The sequence below is a fragment of the Antennarius striatus genome, chromosome 4 (assembly GCF_040054535.1).
Source record: "Antennarius striatus isolate MH-2024 chromosome 4, ASM4005453v1, whole genome shotgun sequence".
NCBI lineage: Eukaryota > Metazoa > Chordata > Actinopteri > Lophiiformes > Antennariidae > Antennarius > Antennarius striatus.
In genome coordinates, this window is record NC_090779.1 from 11,265,395 (window position 1) to 11,289,357 (window position 23,963).

Consider the following 23,963-nt stretch of genomic DNA (forward strand, 5'->3'; position numbering starts at 1 on the left):
AACATTGTACTCATTGCAGAATTTTTTTTAAATGTAAATGCACCATTCTTGATGTAGGTAAGATTTTATATGCTTTTGAACCAATGTTTGTCATCCATAATGGGTACCAGGAAATACATTTCTAAATTTTAATTTTAAAAAAAAATTGTGTTTAAAAATGTCAGACAAGTTTCTTAAGAAGTGAATGTGTTCTGTTTGTGTGATAGACCACAGCAATGGCCTCAGTGTAGTTGCTGATGCATGCAGTGAAGAAAGAGAAATAGACTAGACATGAAGTGCAGATTGAGCATACATTTAGGTGTTTAATAAAGTTGACAGTTTTACTGTTTGGGACTTCACAGGGTTGTTTACTTCATTTTATACAGAATAAGAGAGATAACCTAAATTACACATTAAAAGACAATATTTGTACTTTTGTGAAGAATACAAATTTTGTACAACAATATCTAGCATAGTATCTTAATTGTTTAATAAAAACTTCACTCGAATATTTATTGTATGATGAAAATAAAAGAACACATTCAAGGGAAATAAAATGGAGATTAACTTAAAATCAGTTTAGATTTTCAAACAAATAATTTCAGTATTGGCAACAAAGTCCAGCTTGTGCTGCCAAACGGTCTGAGTATTCAAACCGAAAACAGCTTCTTTAAGTGAACTATTAACTACAAACACTTACCAAACATAGTTCTGTTTATAAAAGCCATGAAGCAAAGCGGTGTACTCTTACACAGCAAAGTGAAGAAAGTCCTCTACAAAGGTTCATTGATTACTGTTTCCTTTCACATTCATCAGTTGTGCACAATTCAAACATGGACCAAAGGAGCAAAGAGTATCACAGTGCATTCACAGAGCATTGTATTGTGTGAGTCTTCTCAAAGAGGCAAGTACGGTCGAGTTAGAGTGATATCTGTATCTTCTACTTTTAATTAAGAAAAAAATAGAAAGAAAATTCGATATTTTTTTCTTTGGGATAAGGCATTTCCTAACTGTGCATATACTGTAGATAGAGAAACTACAAAATTCCCTGATATGTTATTAAGTGCTAACTTATGTGCTCAACTACGAGGTGGTGCCGCCAAAGACAGGCAGACAGTTTTGTTGTAGTCACTTATTGCTATTTTCACCAGCTGTGTTAGTCTTGATTTAACCATGGATAACATTATGCTAAGTATGTGATTAGTGCACATGAAAATGGAGAGAATGCCCCGTGGTTATCCAAATCAATCATTTAATAAAATGTCTTAATGTAGCTGTAGTGGGTTAGGGCCAGTCTCCTCTCTGTGCTCTTCGTCCCACTGCTGTGTTGACTAAATATGACATGTGCTGACATCATATTCTGTATATATTGTGTGAATTTAGCCTGAAACTGCATAGATCGTAGTGGGTATATGCTGAGAACTACCGTGGAACCGATGATGGGGCGGCGATAGGAGGAACCTCAGAAACACACAAAGGGCATGTCACGGCGAATGCAGCGTGATACCCTTGTCGTACAATAAACGTCTCATACAAGTGTGTGCAATCCAGCAGTGAGATTGAAGTCAGTGACATTTTGTTGTTGGTGTTAATATGAATTAGCTGCTGAATTATTTGCTTCTGTGATGATGGAGAAGAAAGCAAATAAGCCCCCCCCCCCCCATCTGTCCCTCGCATCACAAAACACCTTCCTCATACACGTGTTCATCACCTTCAGACTCTCTCTTTCCTGGTTTCTAAGGTTCAGAGGCCTTCAGCACCCATAAGGTTACTTGTAATAGGGCATTGGTAGAAGATACAATTCCTGGGACGAATTAAGGAAACTTCATGGGTACTTCAGTATATAATAATGGATATTTACAAGCACGTATGAGCACATCAGTTTTATGTAAAGGGGAGTATTCCCTTTTACTACGTCTGCATGTCTTCTGATTTGATTCTTTATAAACCAATAACAGGAAAGTGGACAGGACTCGAGAAATGGCTACAACAATAGATTGTTCTTTAGTGTGGGAACATAGGTCTGAATGTTGGCAGTGTATTCAGCAGCAGCTGGTATACAACTAACGCGAACTAACAATCAGAGGGTCTAAATATTTCCCTTAGCTTCGTCATCATCTTTCACAAGTATGAAAATAATGGGACGAACACCTCACGGCATTGTTGTGACAATGTCTCAGTACAATGAGTAAAGGGAAAAGCAAATTGACCACCTGGAACTAAAACACATGGGAGGTTGTGTTGGTAATTCAATTTAGAGGAGTTTGCAGTGAAATTAATAAAATAGCAACTATTGACCCGCGAAAGATGTACGTTCTGAGGGTCTGCTCTCGTAAACTTGGCTGTAATTCACAAAAATATATCTTTCTTGAAAACGGTGTTCATACAGTACATTCAGTATGTATTCACACCCTGGTGATATATATTAAAGTCAGTATTTACACAACAAAAAGAACATGTTTGGCTCAAATTCTCAATTATACAAACAGAACACCAAATGTTCATGGCTTTAAATATCAATTCAAGATCTGGTTTACATGACTTCACATGGTTTGAAATACAGCACAATAAAAAATAAAAATATGATGAAAGAAATGTGTGAGTTATTTTTAGGAAACTGTATCAACTGTACAAAACAACACAAAAAGAAAACAGCTTTGGCTTATATTACTGATGAACTGTTAGACGAATGTGAACATGCTGATTTTCTCACCAGTTCAACTGGACAGCTTCGCATTATCTCAATTGCACATTTATAAATCCTTGCTCTTTTAAATTATAAAATGAATAGTATGACATTATTGCAATATATCTGTTCATATTTAGTTTTACCTTCAACAGTATTGTTTAGTTTATTCATCAAAGTAGTCTCAGCTTTGGCAGTTATTTACCGTGCCTTCCAAATTCTTTTATAGTATTAAACTCCATACTCTCTCTATTATCTGAAGGACCGCAATAATAAATTAGAGGAGGCCACTTGAGATAAAAGTTTTGTATATTTACAGCATGACTCTAAAAGATCATTCCTGCTGTGAACATCATATGTAAGGGTCCTCAGCTTGAAAGCAACACAATATTCTTGGATTGTTTGCGAGCTTGCGAGCACAACAGCAATAAAGCGACGACATGTAAGTGTCTGACAAGACCAGTGATTACAACAATCTACCACCTATTGTTTAACAACTTGCTTTGCACATCTTCCTGCTGCAAACGTCATCTGAATTGCACAAAGTACCTGATTCCACCTTTTTTGTGCATACGACTCAGTCCAGCTCACTTTTTAAAATCTTACGTTATCAGTTTGAGAATTTTAGATATGTCCTAGTACATGTTATAACGTTTGCGCAGAGTCTTATAAATTGAAATCGATTTGAATAATAGTATGATAATGATAGATTGAAGGACCCTTGTTCTATTATCTCCCCGTCTAACCCCTCCCTCTCTCTGACAGGCTGCTGACTGGAGGCTGGACCAGGGCTCCTTATGTCACCCATGTGTCCATCCGCAAGCGCTTGACGGAGGGGCTCTCCTTCTCCTCAGAGCCAGTGGGGGTTCTGCCCAGCCCAAGTGGGGAGTGGAAATCAGGCCGATGGTCCTCGCGATCGCTGCCGTCGTACGAGCTACAGGAGGAGCTGAGGCTGTCTGCAGGTGAACGTCCCAGAACTTCCTGTCGGCTGGACCCTTGCTGCGGCTGCTGCTGCGGGGGGAAGCCGGAGGGGGTGACGCGCTCCCTTGGCGGGGAATTAGGCTCTGACTTGATGTTTATGTTCTCGCTGGTGTTGATTGAGAGGTTGGAGCCCTGAGGTAGGTGACCTACACCACTGCAGAGAAGATAAGCATGGTATTTTGTTTATCGCCTCTGCACAAGAAGGGACAGTAAAAAATGGACCACGTAGATGTGTTGTTCAGTTTGATATCCCAGAGCACAGTGGGCGTTGCTTTTATGTGTGTGTCTGGAGAGTGTGTCTTTGTTTGGAACCGTGTTACTCACACCAAAGAATTAAGAGCTGCCTGGCCCAGCTGATGCTGTTGCCATGCTGACATGGAGCCCAGCGAGAGCCCAGGAGAGCTGAAGCCCTGTAGGGAAGAGATCTCTGCGCTGCTCAGGGAGAACTCTGTAAAAGCAAAAAAAGCAGCCACACACTGTGAGAACTCTCAGATTTCATTTTTAATACCACACACCAATGACGAACAAACTGGAACCTCCAGCCCATTGGTGCAAACAGTAATGGCTGAGTTGCTTGTTTGCAGTTTTCAGAGTGGGGAGTTAAACCACTCACCAGCAGGGTTGTAGGAGGTGGGCATGCCTGAGTACACCAGGCCCTGTGGGGCTAAGCTAGGGGTTGTAACAGACACTACTGGAGTGGCCAGTTGGGTGGACTGGGAGCTGCTTATCCTCTGGGTGTTCTGCAAAACACAAGAACACAGCAAACAAAATGACCACAAAATATGGCACAACTTTATGTGTATTGTCTACAATGAAAAAGTTGGATATTACTGAATAAACAGTACAGGACTGTACCACAGTTATTAGGCATTTGGATGTCATAATACAAAATTGCCACCAGGAGGCGACGAAGCTTCATGGAAAACCATTTTTTTCAGTTTCGTGAGACATTAAATAGAGCTGTGATGGGTACAGGGCAGGTGACAGTGCCTGAGATTCAGTGATTAGTTTAATAACCAAAAAAATCCATCCTTAAGAGTGACAACACCAAAAGAATCATATAAATAACACAGCTGGGTTTCAGTAGTGGCAAACAATACAGCTCCAGTGGTTTTCAGTGCAGTAACAGGCATGCAGTCGACACAAACAACCCTGCATAGCATGATGAGTGATACGCAAACACGCACTCCATCTACACTAATCAAATGTCGACATAGTTTAAGACAATACTAAAACAAATCAGACTAATATACAAGCAGCTGCTGGTGGTGACATCTGAAGCAGCATTGCAATAGCATCCATTTGACAGCTTCCTTCAATTGTTCCAATGCTCTCCAGCCTGATGAGTTCACCAAACCCATGTGTCTCACAGAATGATATCATTTCTAATAATGCAAGTTTTATCTTTCATAGAAAAAAATTATTGTTATTTTTAAGGACTCAACATTTTTGCCTCTTTAAAATTTTAAACACAGACACACACAGACACACACAGACACACACAGACACACACAGACACACACACACACACACACACACACACACACACACACACACACACACACACACACACACACACACACACACACACACACACATACACACACTCCCAGTGGTATATGACTAATACTGACGTGTTGGAAATGGAGGAGCCTATTTAGCAGGATGAGGCAATTTTCACAGGCCGACCCAAAAACATGCAGTGACAAAACATTTCTTTTAATTTATTATCACTGGCAGTTCTGAGAGCCAATCTCCGGTTCGAGCATCGCCTTTAATCTAGCATGTGTGATTACCGGAAGCATGTTCACATTTCAGCCGTTTGCCCAGGCATTTTTGTCAGAACTCACCAAATCCATTTCCTCCTCCTCTGACTGCCCTCAACAAAAGAAAAGAAGAGAGCAGAGTATAGTTCCAGCTATCCAGATTTCACAGCAAAAGAGACAATGGGAGTGCAGATTACTTGTGCATTCACAGAACAAAATCACACTCTTTATGTCTATAGCCTGTGGTGATACTCACAAACCATTTTGTCCAAAGCATAAGCGCCTGATTATCTTTTCTTTACTTAACAGCATATGAATATGAAATTCTGAAGCTCTAGTTTGTTGTGCGTTGAATTTTTAAAAAACATTTTTATGAAAGTTGAAGCAGTTAGTCCTGATCAAAGCTAATAACAAAGAGTGCAGTCAGGCTGCAGAATTGTTCATGATTTTGCAATCATGTCATAATCATTAGAAATGACATCAACAATGACCTGACTGCTCCGTGTTTTGCTCTGATTTTCCCTGCACTCCAAGTGTAACTCAAAACCCATCTTCCATCTTTTCAGCGCTGTGCCATCTTGCATAGGGTGACCCGGCCAGGGCTGTCTTAATATCCACACTCAATCAATAGCAGCAGGAAGACAAGACAAGGGCGACAAGATATTATCTGGCTCACACCCTGGGCCGCTGATTAAGTCTTCATCTACACTCTGTCACACTGAGATGTGATTAATTTAATACCATTATGGTCTAATGACAGGCTGTCTGCAGACCTGCCACAACCAGCAGCCCTCCCCAGCCTCAGCCGGCTCTATCGCTTCAGACAGAAGAGCACATTTCTCCAGCCACTACCTAACACAAGCCGATCCCTTACAACACAAACTGTCTTGTTCCACTGATTTCACATGTTGACATGTTAACACAGTCGCTCCAACGATACACTCAAGGAAAGCCGTTTGTCCACAAAAACAGGAGCAGAATCGTAGCCCGACATTTACTTATCAGTTATTTAAAGTATTTCAGGAGTGGCTCCTGTTATTGACAACAGTGTATTGGAAAGGGAGGTTGGACTGGTTTGAAAAATACTAACAGATTTTTTTTTTTAAATTTATGATCAAATGTAGATTACCCTCGGGCGTTCATTCTGGTCAGAGCCCTCTTATTAACTTCACTATTTTAATTAAAATCCTTTTATTTAAATAAAGTAAATGAGTTAAAGTTATGACGCCCAGGCCACATAAACTTTGCTGGACCTTCATCAATTCCGGACCGTGCTTCAAGATTAGTCCCACTCGACAAATGTTTCAACCTCACCAGCATGCTGTGGTGTTGTGAGCATTTTACTAATAATGTGTAGATCAAGACGATGAACAAAGGAATGGTCTGCCCTGCAGCAGAGCTGCTTTAAGGCCCTTAAGATGCTAATACTTGTGTGCAGTGGTGTGGTCTGTACTCACCAGAGGGGGCATCATCCCTTTGCTGGATGGAGGAATAACAACCCTTAAGTCTGGCTTGCGGCTTCCCAATGCCATGTTCCCTCCAGGGGGTGGTGGAGACTTGGTGGGCATGACTTTACCCAGGCCGTTGCCGCTGGGCGTGCAGAGGATGCTTGGAGAGCCCCTAGGGTTAACAAAGCCATTCCCTGCAGAGGGACATAGTGAGAGAAACGCATCATCAAACCATGGACTGTGACTGACAACACTCCCAGTCATCAAGCAAACCTCTCGCACAGCATTGCTTTCCTGCTGCTGAACACAGCGTTAAGTGTTTCCAACCCTCTGGGAAGTTTTAATAGACTTGGATAATTATCCTCTGCATTTACAAAAATAAAATGTCCATTTCAAAATTGATGAGCCTTTTATTGTCATCTTGAATGATTAGATCAAAGTCAGTTCTTTGCATCTTGGGATGAGGAGCAGTTCACTGACAAATGTAGTGTGACTGCTTAAAAGAAATAGCTGAAGCCATTACAGCTGAATAAAAAACAATAAAAGAACTCTGGATGTTGCTTTTACCCTGGGCTGACAGAAAATAAAGTGATAAATTCTCCCTTTTACAATCACAGCTTTTTATTCACATTTAGTCATTTCCTTATCAAAAAAATTTAGAATGCTCCTTAAGGTTACACATTAAATATCTCAAGAACTATAATACATGTATTCTTATTATCGCTACATTTTTAAAACAACACAAATAAATGCGTGATTCTTCAGGTTGCACATAAATGAAAATAATAGACTGTGTGTGTGTGTGTGTGTGTGTGTGTATACATACATATACATATATGTATATGTATACATATACAGTATACATATACAGTATACATATACAGTATATATATGTATACACACACATATATATATATATATACAGTCTATAATTTTCATTTATGTGCAACCTGAAGAATCACACATTTCATTGTGTTGTTTGAAAATGTTTATATATATATGTAATTTATTTATTATTTATTTATTCATTTATAAAGACATACTAATTAAGATATATATACATAATTGTAATTTTAACTTGCTTTTTGTAAGTCTGAGAAAAACTATAATATATACATGCTATAATGATATAATCCTAAATACAATGGAAGGACTGAATTCTACCTAACACCACGTCAACAGATCAGTAACACTTCAACAAGTTGCTGACTTCTCTATTGTGTTCTGTGTATCCCAGAGAAACACAAACTGTGTGAACAATACATAGCCTCCTGCATAGGAACATAATGGAACAATGGCTCCTCTGAGTATAGATAAGGACAGCAACAATTCAAAAGCAAATAAATAGTTATGATGCCGACAATGGTATTACACAGCTGAATCAACAGTATACAGAAGCGGCTATTGCCATCAGCTCTGGCTTTAATCATGTAAGATTTGGCTGCTGCAGAAAAGACAATGTTTGTAGTTTTTAATGTCCAAGGCCATAAAAACAGCAAACTTGATTAAAAACAGTGCAGCTGTAGCCGAGTGGTGATGTTAGTACAACTGTAAGTCAAGGAATGACTTGCATGGTAAAACGACACATGCAGAAATTTGCTGAAAGTCATCAGTGGGCTGCGAAAGCGCAAGACAAAGGAGACAATAACGGGACCTTTTTTCTACGACACGTTTCGACTTGTAAAAGAAGGAAAACATAAGACAGTTGTGAATGGCTTCAACACAATATGCAGCTCAGTGTATCGGTCTAATCAGTGAGATGGCATACAGGGGCTGGTAATCCTCATTGCAACATAGCTGCTATTAATGAAGCTCCAGCAAAAGTTCAGTCAGGAAGCCCAAACCTTTGCACTCCTGGGCCATACATTATTTCGTTCTGCCATTCACACCTCTCAAACATCCTCAGTCTTAATTTCCTGCTATTGCGAAGCCGGGGCTGTCAGTTGAATTTTTAGCTTTTGTTATCAGCTGGTCACATCTTCATTTTTGGCCTATCATCGTTGTGCTGTTATTTTAAATAAGAATCTCTCTTGTTCTTTCAAGCTGCTGCTTTGAGCACACTCCACCTACCAATAGTCTTCTGAGATTCACCAATCATCGGCTGTCGCCACCAGCTCAGGATCGAAGGGTCTGAGCACCAAAAGACTTTCTGACAGACTAATTAAGATGCACCATTTGTTGTGATAAACAGTCATGTTTACGTCGCCCACTAGTCTCTCCTGACTGAGTTAAGATTTAAACCTGTGGTTTGTTTTTGTTTTTTTACTGCCATGCCACATTAAAATGACTATGAATAAGTTAAATAAGTTAAATACTTGGTCAACTAGTTATCATCTCGGGAAATAAACCACACATCTTTCATGTAGACATCAAAACTACAAAAAATGTAGATAAAGTATCGCAGTATGTGTAAATATACCTTTATAATAACAATACTGTAACTCAAAATTTTAGAAATGCACAGAAAAAAAATACACTAAATCAGGGGTTTCTCTTACAAATGGTTTTATTCCTTGTTCATAAGCTTACAAATTTACAAATAACATAATTGGTTATAATAGAGCCAGGAATAATGAACACACTTTAAATTACTCACCAGACCTAACAACAGTGCGACTTGACCTAATCGCCGATTTTTGGTAGGCAGTCACATGATACCGTACGCGCATTCTATTTGCTGATGGCATCCAGAAGTGCGCTCCGTTCCGTGAGTCTCGGACTTACTTGAGACACAAAAGTGCTTTAAACAGTCGATAAGAGTGTGGGAAAAGGTAATACATATAGAAGGTGGTTTAATATCAGTATGGGGAGGGTTCATAAATATTTAAATTACCGTAAATAATAAGATAAATAGTTCCTTGCTCTATCGAGGAATTCATTAATCGTATATGGTTCCTGGAATGCATTAACCCCAAAGAACGAGGGCACACTGTATTTTAAACCCCTACAGACATGTTAAATTTCCCCGCCATTAATTCACCAGATTGTATTGTGCATAAAGCTGTTACTGTTGTTGTTATGAAATTAGTGGCATTCATTTTGCAGAATACAACCAGACAGAAAGAAGAATGTAGTCACGCTGTATCTGTTACCATTTCAGTCATTTTTTTTGGCCTCTTTTATAACAACATACTGAATGCTGACTTCATAACGGTATGACACTATGGACATTATGCCAGAGAATCACAAGGTAAAGACACAACAATCAGATAGTCAGAGCTGTTTTCACAAGTGCAATAAGACACAGATTAACCCACCTGACTTAAATATCTTTGGAATGTGCAACTGATTATTACTTCAGACATGTGATGAGAAAATCCTACCCCACTTTTAAACAGTCGCCAAAAGGGAAACACGTTTGAACAAATTCACAGACCGCAAAGTTAATTTTGAGTCAAGCCACAAGTTGAGGCCTAGCCACTCACACGAGACGTTTCAATGTGCTTTTCTGACGAATGCCCTCATTCCATATTCAGACTAGCAGATTGCACCAATAAATTTTCTCTGGCTGAAACCTTTGCATGTTGAAAGCTTGTTTGGTTTCACTTCATTGTCCTGAATTATTAACATGGTCTGAGATGGGACATTACATAAGGCCTTGTGTTTACAGCTGAAATATTTAGTTTTCAATTTAAGCTCAGGAACAGAAAAAAGCAACTTGTGAAAATGAGTTGAAATATCAGAAGAGAATTCCCACTTCAAAAAACACTTCTAATAATAGAGTCCACGTGTAACCCTATTTTTGTGGCTCAGACAACAGCAATTGGGCAGGACGTGGATGGAATGACTAGTGAAAACTACAGGCAATACAAACATGTGAATAATTGTTGCCCCTTTCTTTTCAAATTTTACGATACAGAAGGGTTCTGTCTCACTGTACTCCATCAAATACATATTTCATACTGACTTAATCCTTCCATGAAACAAATACAAGGCTACAATAAAAACAGGGCATAACTGTCAGAACACAACAATGAGCTCTGGATACTACAATATTAACTGCAGGACCAGAGCTTGTGATTAGCTGTAGTTTATGACAATGATAAAAGCTGCACATTGATGTGTGGGACACAGATTTGTTTTATTTTGATTTTTATCTGTAGCACCTATATAACCTCTGTTTGTACACAGATTAAACAGATATTACTGGAAAATATCACCAAACATGATCACACCTACCATCTAGTATGTCAAGTAATTTTCACCATCACCTGAGGAGTAATCAAACTTTTACTCAGGCACTCAGAAGTTGCGTGTGACACCTCAACATCCTCCCTTTTCCTTGTGTAAAAAACGCTTGTAATGTAAATGTGGTGACGCCATTGATGGGAAAGAAGATATCACGCGACACATCTTCCAGTTGGCTGTGTTTAAAGGCCTCTGCTGTGGTAATCACTGCTACTTGTGAAAAATCAGAGCTATGTCAGAAATGGTCATCTGACAGCAGGGCTGGAAAGGTTCCTCCTCCCTCTAGCCTCTTCTGTTCTACACACTTGGTACAAACAACAGCTGCAGCGTGCTCACACTGTGCCAGTACAACCCCTGGCAGAGGATCCTGACTCTACCACGACCCTGGTGCTACACCCAAAATGTGAAACTCACCCAGAAATGCTGATTGTAAACCAATCCAAACTGGTCTCCATATGTTTAAATCGATACTCAACCAAACATCTCCTTGTAAGCCTATATTCACATTGTCTGCCTTAAGCTATTAACACTTTGCAATCACACCACTTTGACGCACTACCGCACTAACAGAAATACAATATGAAGTGAGAAGGAAAGAGTTAAACTCCACCTGCCTCTGCCTCTCACACATCACTTTGCAGCCATGGCAGGCTGTCCAGTCATTGTGTACTGAGGACTTAGTGGGATGTCACGGCCTGAATGCCTACTGTGTTATGCTGGTCTCTGCATCTTAAAGTCCCTCTCCAGCCTTATAAGGGCTGGAAGAGTTGTGGGGCAAACAATTGCACCTGTCAATAAAAAGGGAAGGAAAGAGAAGGAGGGAGGCCTGCATAGAGGTGACAAGCTTAAAGGAAACACTTCATTTACCTGCCAAAACCAGTTGGACAGCTAAGGGCCTTGACCTTGTTACCAATGTTAGTGTTGAGCACAAGTGCTACACAGCCTGAATGCTGCTGAGCCATTTCTCATCTCATAACCATGCAATTAACAAGCATATCGTAAAGTTCGACTTTACATGCAGTAAAATATGTAGGGGAAAGGCACTACCATTCACTTCTTCTTCTACTTTCGGTCCTCCCTTCAGGGGTCACCACAGCGAATCAGGTGCCTCCATCTAACCATATCTCCTGCATCCTCTTCTGTCACACAAACTACCTTCATGTCCTCTTTCACTACATCCATAAACCTCCTCTTTGGTCTTCCTCTAGGCCTCCTGCCTGGCAGTTCATAACTCAGCATCCTTCTACCAACATATTCACTATCTCTCCTCTGGACATGTCCAAACCATCTCAGTCTGGCCTCTCTGACTTCATCTCCAAAACCTCTAACATGTGCTGTCCCTCTGATGTACTCATTCCTGATCCTATCCTTCCTGGTCACTCCCAGAGAGAACCTCAGCATCCTCCTCTTTGCTACCTCCAGCTCTGTCTCCTGTCTTTTCCTCAGTGACACTGTCTCCAGACCAAACAACATCGCTGGTCTCACCACAGTTTTATACACCTTTCCTTTCATTTTAGTTGAAACTCTTCTATCACACATCACACCTGACACTTTCCTCCACCTGTACCATCCTGCCTGTACATGCTTCTTCACCTCTTTTCCACACTCTGCATTGCTCTGGACTGTTGACCCTAAGTACTTCAAATCCTCTACCTTCTTGATCTCGTCTCCCTGTAACCTCACTCTTCTACTTGGGTCCCTCTCATTCACACACATGTACTCTGTCTTACTGTGGCTAACCTTCATTCCTCTCCTTTCCAGGACAAACCTCCACCTCTCTAGCTTCTCCTCCACCTGTTCCCTGCTCTCACTGCAGATCACAATGTCATCTGCAAACATCATAGTCCATGGATATTCCTGTCTAACCTCGTCTGTCAGCCTGTCCATCACCATAGCAAACAAGAAGGGGCTCAGAGCTGATCCCTGGTGCAGTCCCACCTCCATCTTGAACTCCTCTGTCACACCTACAGCACAACTCACCACTGTCTTACAGTCCTCATGCATGTCCTGCACCACTCTAACATACTTCTCTGCCACTCCAGACTTCCTCATACAATACCACAGTTCCTCTCTCCACACCCTGTCATAAAGGCACTACCATTTACTGGTAACAACAATTGTCTTGAACCAATCACAGATGGAAACACAACCATCCAACTCACGTGCTAAGCAGGAGGCCTATTGGGCAGAACTACAGATAGCTAATGAATCTCTCCGGGAGGACTTACCCGCTGGGCTTGAGCCCACACTACTTGGCACTGAAAGGTATGTGGTCTCCAGCATGCCACCTAATGAGATGTACAGAGTGATATGATTAACCATCTGCATCCTTCAGCAAACCAGCCGAGCGTGTGATGGAGATGCCAGACCAGAGCCGAAAATGTCATGTAGATCTTTCTTCAACCACAAACGAAAAAAGAGAAGCATATGCTCAAACCAGTGTCCTCAATGTGCGGAATTTTTCAGTTTATGATTAAAACCAGTGACATCAAGCTGTGTTCAGCATGGTGTTTGTTAGATTTGCATACTTGGAAATGGTGAATACAGCATTCCACTATTGAGAATGCACCTTCAACATGCAGTCATTCATTTTCTTGGAAAGCAGGTATCTGTTGGAGCTTCTTTTAATAATAGTAAAGACACTCCTGCCAAGCAGACATATTCAAGAGATGTACTTGAATCAAACCACAAAATTCTAGTATACCACATGGACCCAGACATATTTTAGCATTTGAAATATGTTGATCGAATATGAAACAAAAAAATAATACAATAGAGACCTTGTAGCGTGTAAACATAAAAGATGAGATATTGTGACAAACAACTATTAAGTATACCTGCCACAAATGTTACATGTTGGCCAATTCTGACATGGACAAATTTGGATGAGGTATTTCACACCTTGTTGCATGCACCTCTGTCACTCGCAGTGACACTGAATCTTGCAAAAGCCATCTGGGCTGAGTCGCACTGGTGTAGTACTAGCATAAACTGACTTCATTTTTCCATAATGCTGATAAAGTAAAATGTGTGATAATTAGCATTCAGAGAGGGTGAAATCACACAAACACCCTTTAGCAGGGTGATAGTATGACACGACTGCATAGTTCTAAAATATTACATATTAAAAAAGGAAGAAAACTAATATGACCTTAAATAGATTCACACAGACTAGCTTAGTAATAAGAGGGAAAGCAAAGAGATGCCAGCATGCAATTTTCTCAAAAACATTTTTTTTTACATCGACATTGTTTTACAAAGGAGGCAAATGTGTTAATTTTGGCTTTGGTGAATTAGGGGCTGTATTTGATTCATTGGTGAGAACCAGGTTACCTTCTCCATACCTGTTACTCAAAACAAGGCTAATGACTCACTACTAAGTGAGCAAAGTGGCTGCCAGATCACACCAGAAGTGACAAAACAGAATTTTTGCAGAATTTTTTAGGGTTTTTGCACTTAAGCACTGCTAATTTTGTCACGAAAGAGACCTACTTAAGACACAGAGCATGTTCATAGTTGTCCTATGGATGTACGTGTTCTTTGTTTTGTTTTGTTTTTTCATTTGTAATGAATTTGCAAAGATTTGCAAAGCCTGCTTGTTAAACTTGGCCAGCTTGTGTTGCATTTGCAATGCCAGCATGAAATGAAAGGTAATACAATCATTGGGATGAATCTATTCAAAAAAGGTGTCCAGCATTTGATCTTAGATTGATTTGCTCTTCATGAACTTGTAACTGTAGAAACAATGCCTAATTAACCTTTGAAAGGAGTGGCAACATTACGCTTGTGCTCCATAGACGTACCCCGATACCTGCACCAAGTCTTGTGTGTAACCAGCACTGGCAGTGTAAATTTTTTCCTAAGACAAGATTATTTTGTATACAAGTGCTAGACAAAGGTGATCAAAACCATTTCCTGAGTGATTTGGCTCATCCTCTGCCAGCTACTATGACCAACTAACTATAGAAATTCCACTAACCTGCATTGCCTGCACTGGTGGGCCTCTGGGGACCTCCACTTGAGCCCACATTCCTGTGCAGGGAGGACTGTGGAGGTGACAGCATCCCACTGTCGCTGAGGGAGGCTGTAGCTGTTGCCAGGGCCTGGCTACCCAGGGCCCCCCCTGGCTGGTACATGGCATTGGGATTGGACACAGGCACTGCCACATGCATGGAGAAGTTCTGCTGAGGCAATGCTGTGGGCTACAAAAGGGAGACAAACACGGAGATATTTACACACAAACACACACAATTCAATGTTTTATGGGTCAGTGGTTGTTATGACATCATTAACAGCATGGACATTTGGTTTCAGGAAACTAACAAAGTCACACATTACAAAGCAGAGACACTAAAGAACACAGAATAACAAAGTATACACGGCTATGCACTTTAGACTCAAATTTTAAGCAATACCTCTTCCTGACACCTCAGGGCTATTAGTACCGTACGATAATTATAAAAACCTTTATTTTCATTACTATGGACTCAGAGCACACATACAATTCATTGGGTCAACCGTAACACACACCAATCACAGAAAACAAATCCAAACACATGCATTTAGGATATCACTTTGGCATTGCAACAATCAGCACTACAGACAGACTGTGTTATGGGTGTCTCAGCACAGCAGAGACACTTGTGTAGATTCACAACTACAAGAAATTCATGACTCACTTGCATTTACCTACGAAGTGCTGACTGTGCAAGCGTAAGTGAGAATGACAGGTGGTAGTGAGAACATTTCATCACAGCATCATCCAGTGAGATAGTTGGGTGTTATCATTAGTTTGTTAAGGGCAAAGTGATGCTCTTCATGTCAGGAACATAAAGAACGCAATTGCTCAATAACCACTATAGGTTCTTTTATAATTCTAATATTGTTACGCATGATAAGATCACAAAATTTGTGGCATTCTCCAAAAAGAGGCAGTGTAGAGGTACATGAAACAGGGGGAAGATAATAAATTATAGCATTATAGCATTAGTATGCTCTGGCCACTCCGGAAATAGAACTTAGAAGTATGAGATATTTTTTGCTGGACTGTGTGGATGTAAAAAAAAATCTAAAAGAAGATGTCTTGTTCGTTATCTGATGAAAATCAGGCTTAAGTTTGAAATAATACAACTTCAAAGTACATTGATCACAGCAGATCTTTATGAGAACCTGACACAATATCACAGTATATCCCCAATGTGCTTAAACGAAGAGAACCGTTTTATTTATGACAACAAGACCATGATACTACGGTGTCATCTTTCACACAGAAGCATGCAACATTTCGCCTGTTCACATGAAACGTGATCTTATCAGGGTGTGCCAGAATATCAGTTGTCAAACAAATCAACCTAAGAAAGAAATGCACGCCCTGTGAAGGATGGCATTATTCTCAAACTAGAGTAGTTCTGAAAGAAGTTGACAGAAGTTCTGGGCAGGTGGGAGTAACAAAAAGAGGAAAAGGTTGAAAGAAAAAAAAGAGTGAAATTCCTTTGTGCCACAAAGTCAAGCAAAGATGTTGCATTTACAGTACTTACGATTTTATGATTTCTCATCATATTATCAAACTCCTCATTAATTTTTTTATACTTTTCTTCTGTGTGAGGAGTGAGGACATATGAGGCATCAGGATCCGGGCTATCACAACCTCTGTGTTCTTTCTTGTTTAGCGCCTGTAGTGAACATCAACATAAAGACAGGAATCAACACAAAACAGCAGGGGACAAAGGAAGTACTTACACCACAGCGCTTGTACATTAAATCACTCTCTTCGCTTAGTTTGCCGAAATGGTCGTCCATGAGGGGGCTGTGCCCAAAACAGTCATCAGGATCAGGACTAGCACAGTCATTATGGCCTTTGTTTCTCAATTTCTGAAATGAAATTGCACAGTTGAAAAGAAACAGAATACAAGATGTGGCTTTGTGTTTGTGCTGCTTACCACCTAACATAAGCATTTCTACAAGAAAAAAAATGGAAAGAACAGCTACAGAAATCAACATCTACTAAATGTTAAATTGTTGCTTTAGTTACACCACGTCATGAACAGCTGCTGCACCAATACTAGACTAAACTTAAGCTTAGCACAAGGCCATGTGTGAAAAGGACAAAAAAGTATTACAAGAAACAAAACATTAAGCTCTTCTCCCACTTTCCATCCATCTCTCTTCTCTTCTCTCTTCTCCTTTCTCTTGCTGCAGCCCCGTGTTTGGATTTTTCATTATATTTCAGTTATGATAAACCATCCAAGTGTAAGAAGCCACTGCGTATGAAGATTCTACAGCAGAGCACTTTAGGCATGTGTTTCAATATGGCTCTCACGCATGGGACACATCTTATCAAAGCCCGATTATAAAACAGATTATAAGATGCGCTCAAACAGCTTTTTTGTCTCTGATATTGAGCAGCTATAATAAAAGCAAAATGCTCTAAAGAACATAGTTGTGACTCTACAAAGAGCATATCTACTAGCAGGATGAAAATACAACTAAACAAATAAACGCAATACTGTGCTCCTCTGCTCACTTTCATACAGCTGTTCTCTGCTCCTCATTACAGCTCTGAATAGCACTGTTAACAGGTCTTGCTGACAGCATGTGACAGCATGTGATATCAAGGCAATGTACATCAAAAGATGATTTGTGTGTGGCTCTCAAGCTTCCACCATCAGGCTACTGCAGGTCCAAGCAATGCTCTGCCCTACCAGAGGCCTCCTGTCTACAGGAAGGTCGCTGACCCCTGTGGATAAGGGGGTCAGAGTGTGAGGCAGAAGAGAGGAACTGACACACACTAATGAGACCTTCCTCTCTGTATCTGCTCTTCATCACCCAACAAAGTGGAAAACATGTGCGAGAGAAACAGAAACTGGCATGATGTGAAGTATGAGGGTGAGTCGTGCATACGTGCAATGTCCATGCTTTGAATCAGGTGTGATGACATGTGAGTTGTGTGTGTGTGTGTGTGTGTGTGTGTGTGTGTGTGTGTGTGTGTGTGTGTGTGTGTGTGTGTGTGTGTGTGTGTGTGTGTGTGTGTGTGTGTGCGTGCGTGCGTGTGTGTGCGTGCGTGTGTGTGTGTGTGTTTGTGGTGAGGGGGATGGGTATTTGTACATCCTCTAACAGCAATGCGACTGTACATTTAGGTCTACGTAGACAGTGTGGCTAAACCAGCGCTACTCACCACAACCTCGATACGAGTTACATTTCCTAAAAGCTATCCTGCTACTTCATTTGACTCCTGTGTAATACCACTACTCATTAAATGCATTTATGGATTTATTTATTTAGTTTCTTTTCTTTTCAGACATGTTATTACAACAGACTTCGCACCTCATGACATTTGCAACGTCAACATCAACATCTGAAAAAAAAAGAGCTGACAGGTAGAAGCCATTTGGCTTCCCGTCCCCAGAATCCAGATGATGCTAAATCAAATGGCCCTCAGTCTATCTCCATCCACATATGCATTCAGTGTCTGAGGGTTGTACATTTTAAGCCACAAGAATGAAGTTATTCTACATTGTTCAGGCAAGAATGTGATGCTGCATGAAGCCGAGACAGAAATAAGGAAGTTCAGAAATGCACCCATAAAGTCCTCTGCATAATGAAAGGCTAGCCATGAACCAAAGATGATTTACTCTTTAGTGTGGTCTACAGCATTCCTCTCATTCTAAGAAAACACCATGCTGCTTCATTTCCTGTTTACTGAAAAAACTCCTGAGCTAGGCCCGTGTTTACTGGGTTAAACTATGTACTTTCTCCCCCAGTAAGTCAAAGATCCTATCTCAACCTGCAAATTTAAGTTCCAACCTGCTCATTATGGGAATAATATGGTCAAACTGGTCAGGCACGGCTGTGTGACATGGGCAGGGCTGTTCTAATTCCACAACAAGCATGGCCAGTCTTCAGTGCGCCGCACCCACCAGACCAAGCCATAAGGGAGGGGCTGCAGCAGCTCAGTGGGTGAGATGGATCCAGATAGCAGAAGACAGTTGCAGTCAAGCACACACAACAGCTCTGTCCCATTATACTGGACATGAATCCCTACAATACATATCATCTTCAAAAGGTTGCGTTGAGAGCGTTGAGTCTTTAATAGCTAATTATCTCTGACGTTCTAATGCCAATAACATTGAAGTCCAGAGAGAGTATGGCTGTAAATCGTTGTTAAATAACTTGGCCAGTTGTGGGAGTCCAACAGACTAAATGGATCACTAAAACAGACACATGGCCAAACAGGTGTCGTTCTTCCAAACACATGTCAAGACCTGGCTCTCGATGCTGACCAATCAGAGGCAGCGGTGTGGAGACATTTCCGTAGAAGGGATCACATGGAACCTTGAAGGCCACCTGACCCCAGATCAACCTTGCTCAGACATGTCAATGCTGCTGACTACCCCATAGGCTAGTGTTCTGACCGAGAAATGGGAAATCAGACTACAGATTTTTTTTTAAAATTGTATGTAGAAATTGAAAAAATGTTTTAAACAAATTACTTTGATGAAAGTCACTGGTCAAAGTAATAATTTTGATTAAATGGAGGGTCTTCCTGTTGTGTGTGTTTGTGTGCGTGTGTGTGTGTGGGGGGGGGGGTGCGGAGGGTGTAGAGAGCATAGACAAGAGAACTTGTGTAATCTATTCACACAAGAGCAGAAACGCTCACAAACATGAATGGGAACAAGGCCAGCTACAATTTTGTCACAGCAGTCCAACCTGTATTGATAGAAATTTGGCTCCTGAAATGAAAATGGCACTCCAAGTTGATGACGTCAAACCAACTGGGCTCTGTTGTCTGTATTTGTGTGTGTGTGTGTGTGTGTGTGTGTGTGTGTGTGTGTGTGTGTGTGTGTGTGTGTGTGTGTGTGTGTGTGTGTGTGTGTGTGTGTGTGTGTGTGTGTGTGTGTGTGTGTGTGTGTGTGTGTGTGTGTGTGTGTGTGTGTGCATGTGTGTGTATTTGAGTCCTGCAGTTCGCCTATGTGTTTCACACTTTCTTCAATAGGATTTTCCATCAAAAAAGTCCTTTAAGCTTCCTTATGCAGAAAGAAACATCCATCCATCATCTCCACCTGCGCTTTTAATATTAAGCTCATTGTAACCATGGGGAACATTGCACACCGTAATTGTCTCTCCAGTTTTGCAATATATGTTCAGTGCAAGCTTTAGCGCAATAACAGGTAACCTTGCATTCCACTTGGTTTGAAATCATTAGAATCTCTGTTATTCTGCCAATCGAGTACCTTAAGTACTGCTAATATACTGTATATAATATACTGTATACAGTAATTATCATATACCATTACATTTAATTTGAACAATTGCAGTATATTCACTTTATTACTGTTACACTGAAAGAACCTCTGTGGCATGGATTTAAAAATAAATCTCTGGCCCTCGTATAAGCTACGTACATCACCTGTTTCTTGAGAAGCACTTTCAGAGAAATGGGTCCAAGTAATTTACTTTGCTGCTGTGGGTCTTGGAAAAAAAGTCACTGAGATGTTCTACCTCTCTTGTGTCAAGAGAGCTTTCTGCATTTAACTTATTCATGTAGTACACGGCACTGTACTTGAATATGAGGGAGGGTGAAAAGAGTAGGATAGTGGTTCAGTATAAAAGCTGGACTGAATCAAGGAAGCTTTTACTCACAGTAGCTTTTGCTCTTAGCAGAGGATCACCTGACCTGTGACCAGGGCACAAAAGCTCTGATTACCAGGCCACCAGCTAGACAGTTTGTGTTGCCGCAGCAATACAGCAGGACATTTACACAGAATATTCCCAAGCTGGAGCACATCATGTTTAACACATTTTACACTACACAGATAGACATCATGTTGTTTTAACCGGCCAGTGTGTGGTGGCCTCCCTTCATCTCATTCATGTGGGTCCTCCAGCCTCTCGTCTTGCCGTGCTATGAATTAGCCCTTGTGCCCTATGCTACACTAAGCAAGGTAGCGTGCTAATCCTCATGACATCACCATTGTGTCCAAGCCGTTCCATCTAATATGCTTATCAAAGGGCTTCTTTGAGTGTGAACGCACTAGGAAATCAACATGGGGAGGCGGCTGATAGGGAGGCTTTTATCTGTGGAGGATATTTCTGCTCTTATATAATATCTTAACAGACTTTCCCTACCATTGTGTTCTTTTTCCCCCGTGGTGCTGAAGTCATCACTTGAGGGGAATAAAAGCTTCTCTTGGTTGGTCTTCAGGCACTCCATGCACTAAGGTACTGTTGTGTAGCAGCCATCTTCTCTATTTCCCACCAAATATTGTGAGTTGAGAGTGAGGGTCTCTAAGATAAGGAAGCCTCTGTAATTCCCAGACATATCTTGCTTAATCTCATGACCATTACACATTACTGAGTGGACTGATATCAGGATATGAGGCTGCTTTCATGTCCTTCCTGTGGCTCACTACATTGTCTAGTTGTTCAGCAGACAGGAAGCGAAGCAGGAGGGGGGGAAAGCTCTCTGGTCTGCTTTTTATTTTTTATGTTGTTGTATTGTGACCATTACAAAAAAACAAAGCAAGATTCAGTCCCACCTGACATCACAATGACAATGGAAACAGCATAATGAACAATTAGCTCAAATTCAGATTAATAGTGATCTATTGAAACAAGATAAATCATGGGCTGTAAGCCAGGATTTAAAAAAATTAAAATGTTGAATCATTAATCAGAAAACTATCAAAGTTATGTTATAGGAACTGAAAAAGCATCACATCCACTGTAATCTTTGTTTAGATAATAAGAATAATCCACAATCCATCCATTTTAACAAATGCTGTGCAGTTGCTGTGCAGTGATCTGTCCCTTCGAAGCATTCTACTCTGAGGCTTTGGCCACCAGCTGATGAGACACAGCTATTAGCCACCAGAGCCAGAAAGAATAACCTCAATCAATGGACTGAATATTTTCAGTGTAGACAAAGGGAATTAAACTAATATAAATCAAACCAATGCAAAATTATCAACAGACAACAGACGCTGTTTCCTCTCTATGTAATGAACAGGTTACAGTTTTGAAAGCTGACGAGGAGAAATTAAAGTTCTGAAAAAACATTAAAACACGGATGAATAAAAATGTATTGTTTCTAATCACTGCCTCTCTTTCTTCAGCTCTTGCTCTTTTTCTATGGTCATTGAGTAGATCATTAGCTGTCAGGGCCCTTGAAACCATACCCCAACCCTGAACTCCAATTCCTGCTCGCCTCTAAAATATTCATAAGGACAATTAGGAGTTCCGATAAGGCGAGTATGGAGGGCTGGGGGCATGCAACAGAGAGGGCAGGATGTGCCAGCAGGACGTCTGTTCTGCAACACTCTATACCCAGACCACAGGCCTGTCCTCATCAATCTGAGATGCAGCAACCACCCTCTTTGCCCCAGTCAGGTCAGGCATCCAGGGGAAGGCGGCATGGTGCCAGATAACCCCCAGTCCCCCCCATCCCAGCAGGCTTTGCTCTGTCCTCGCCCCTGGGCAGGAGGGGGTGGCCACACACCACACACAATGGGAGGAGGGAGGCACAAGGGCAAGCTGGTTGTTGAACAAGCTAACTTACAGAGGCCACTGTGCGCAAAAGCAAAGTCTGACTTCAGTCATTCATCCTGCAAGGTCACTGAAAAACACAGAAGACTGATGGACTAATGGCTTCTAGTTCTAATTATCTTTAATATAACACATATTGGTTTTGTTCTGTAACTAGATCAAACAAAATCAGGTCAGTTCAATGTCTGACCTATTAATAGTGTTGGTCCCACAGTTATAACAGGTATGTTTTCAGAGCTCAGTTTGAGCAGCAACACATCATGTTGTGTGGCAAAAATGACAATATCAAGCTTTGTTATTGTAGAAAAGCACCATTTCTTTTCTTTAGAGATGTGAGTTACAATAGAGAGGGACGTGCTGCTACCAGATTTGGATGTCAATCCAATACTGTGCTCACATCTTACAGTTACTATGAAATCCCAGCAACTGAAAACACTTCACAACATCAGAATAATTTAATTTAATTTTTATTTAATATACTGTTTTGAAGGGTAATTAAGAATGCACACTCTAGCTAATGATTCAAACGCATGCATATATATATATATATATATATATATATATATATATATATATATATATATATATATATATATATATATATATATATATATATATATATATATATATATATATATATATATATATATATATATATATATATATATATTAGTGTGTACAGGCCCCTGTAGCACACACACACATACACAAGGGGGCCTGTAGGCATGCAAGGGAGGTAGAGTGGCAGGCAGCTCCATTTTGGTGCGCCTTAAATGAGGAATTTTTGTAAAGGGGACGGCACCTCGCTCTAGGGCGCCTCGACAGTGCTCCAGAGGTGAGCTGACACCTCCCACTGTCAGCTCACCTCCAGGTATTTTTTTGGGCGGGAACGGGAATCGAACCGCCGATTTTGAAACTGAGGCACTGCCGCCCCATAATAATAACTTGCTGTTTAAGAGGGGAAGCATTAGAAGAATCATGTCAACTGTGTGGACATATTTTAATGATCAAAAAAAAAAATTAAAACTGTTCTTCAAGAGGATGTCAAAATACGTCCCGCAATACAAAAAATGTGATCATACACTCTAAGACTCAACACAGGCCCATTTTCAAGAACCTTCCATTGCTTGCAAAAAGAAAATATTACAAAAAACTCTTTACTGCATTATTGCTTAGAAAAGTAATAGTGCCACGCCAGTTTGACCATGATAATCTTATTCCTTTATCCTGAAAACCTGCTTATTTTATTTGTAAACACAATGGTGTCATTTTTAATTTGATAGAAGAAACAACAAATTCCATTAATGATGTTTTTTTTGCTCAAAAATTTGATGATCCCTTCATTGGCACTTGTGCTACACTTCAATCCAGTTT

General features: G+C 40.5%; 1 protein-coding gene across 8 annotated transcripts in view; it reads right to left on the bottom strand.

Annotated features, from left to right (window-relative positions):
- Positions 1–276: 276 nt before the first annotated feature.
- The window catches only part of mef2aa (myocyte enhancer factor 2aa), a 66,377-nt gene continuing 42,690 nt past the window's right edge, over positions 277–23,963 (bottom strand). For 3 of the 8 annotated variants that reach the window (XM_068312285.1, XM_068312287.1, XM_068312284.1), the window contains 8 exons: positions 16,788–16,919; positions 16,586–16,720; positions 15,028–15,250; positions 6,870–7,054; positions 5,497–5,520; positions 4,260–4,386; positions 3,971–4,094; positions 277–3,800 (listed from right to left, as the gene is read on the bottom strand). In XM_068312285.1, coding sequence (XP_068168386.1) covers positions 3,461–3,800; positions 3,971–4,094; positions 4,260–4,386; positions 5,497–5,520; positions 6,870–7,054; positions 15,028–15,250; positions 16,586–16,720; positions 16,788–16,919 — 1,290 coding nt within the window. In that variant the 3' untranslated portion in view covers positions 277–3,460. The remainder of the gene's footprint in view (positions 3,801–3,970; positions 4,095–4,259; positions 4,387–5,496; positions 5,521–6,869; positions 7,055–15,027; positions 15,251–16,585; positions 16,721–16,787; positions 16,920–23,963) is intronic. The other 5 variants (XM_068312288.1, XM_068312289.1, XM_068312286.1 and 2 more) reach the window with 5 other exon arrangements.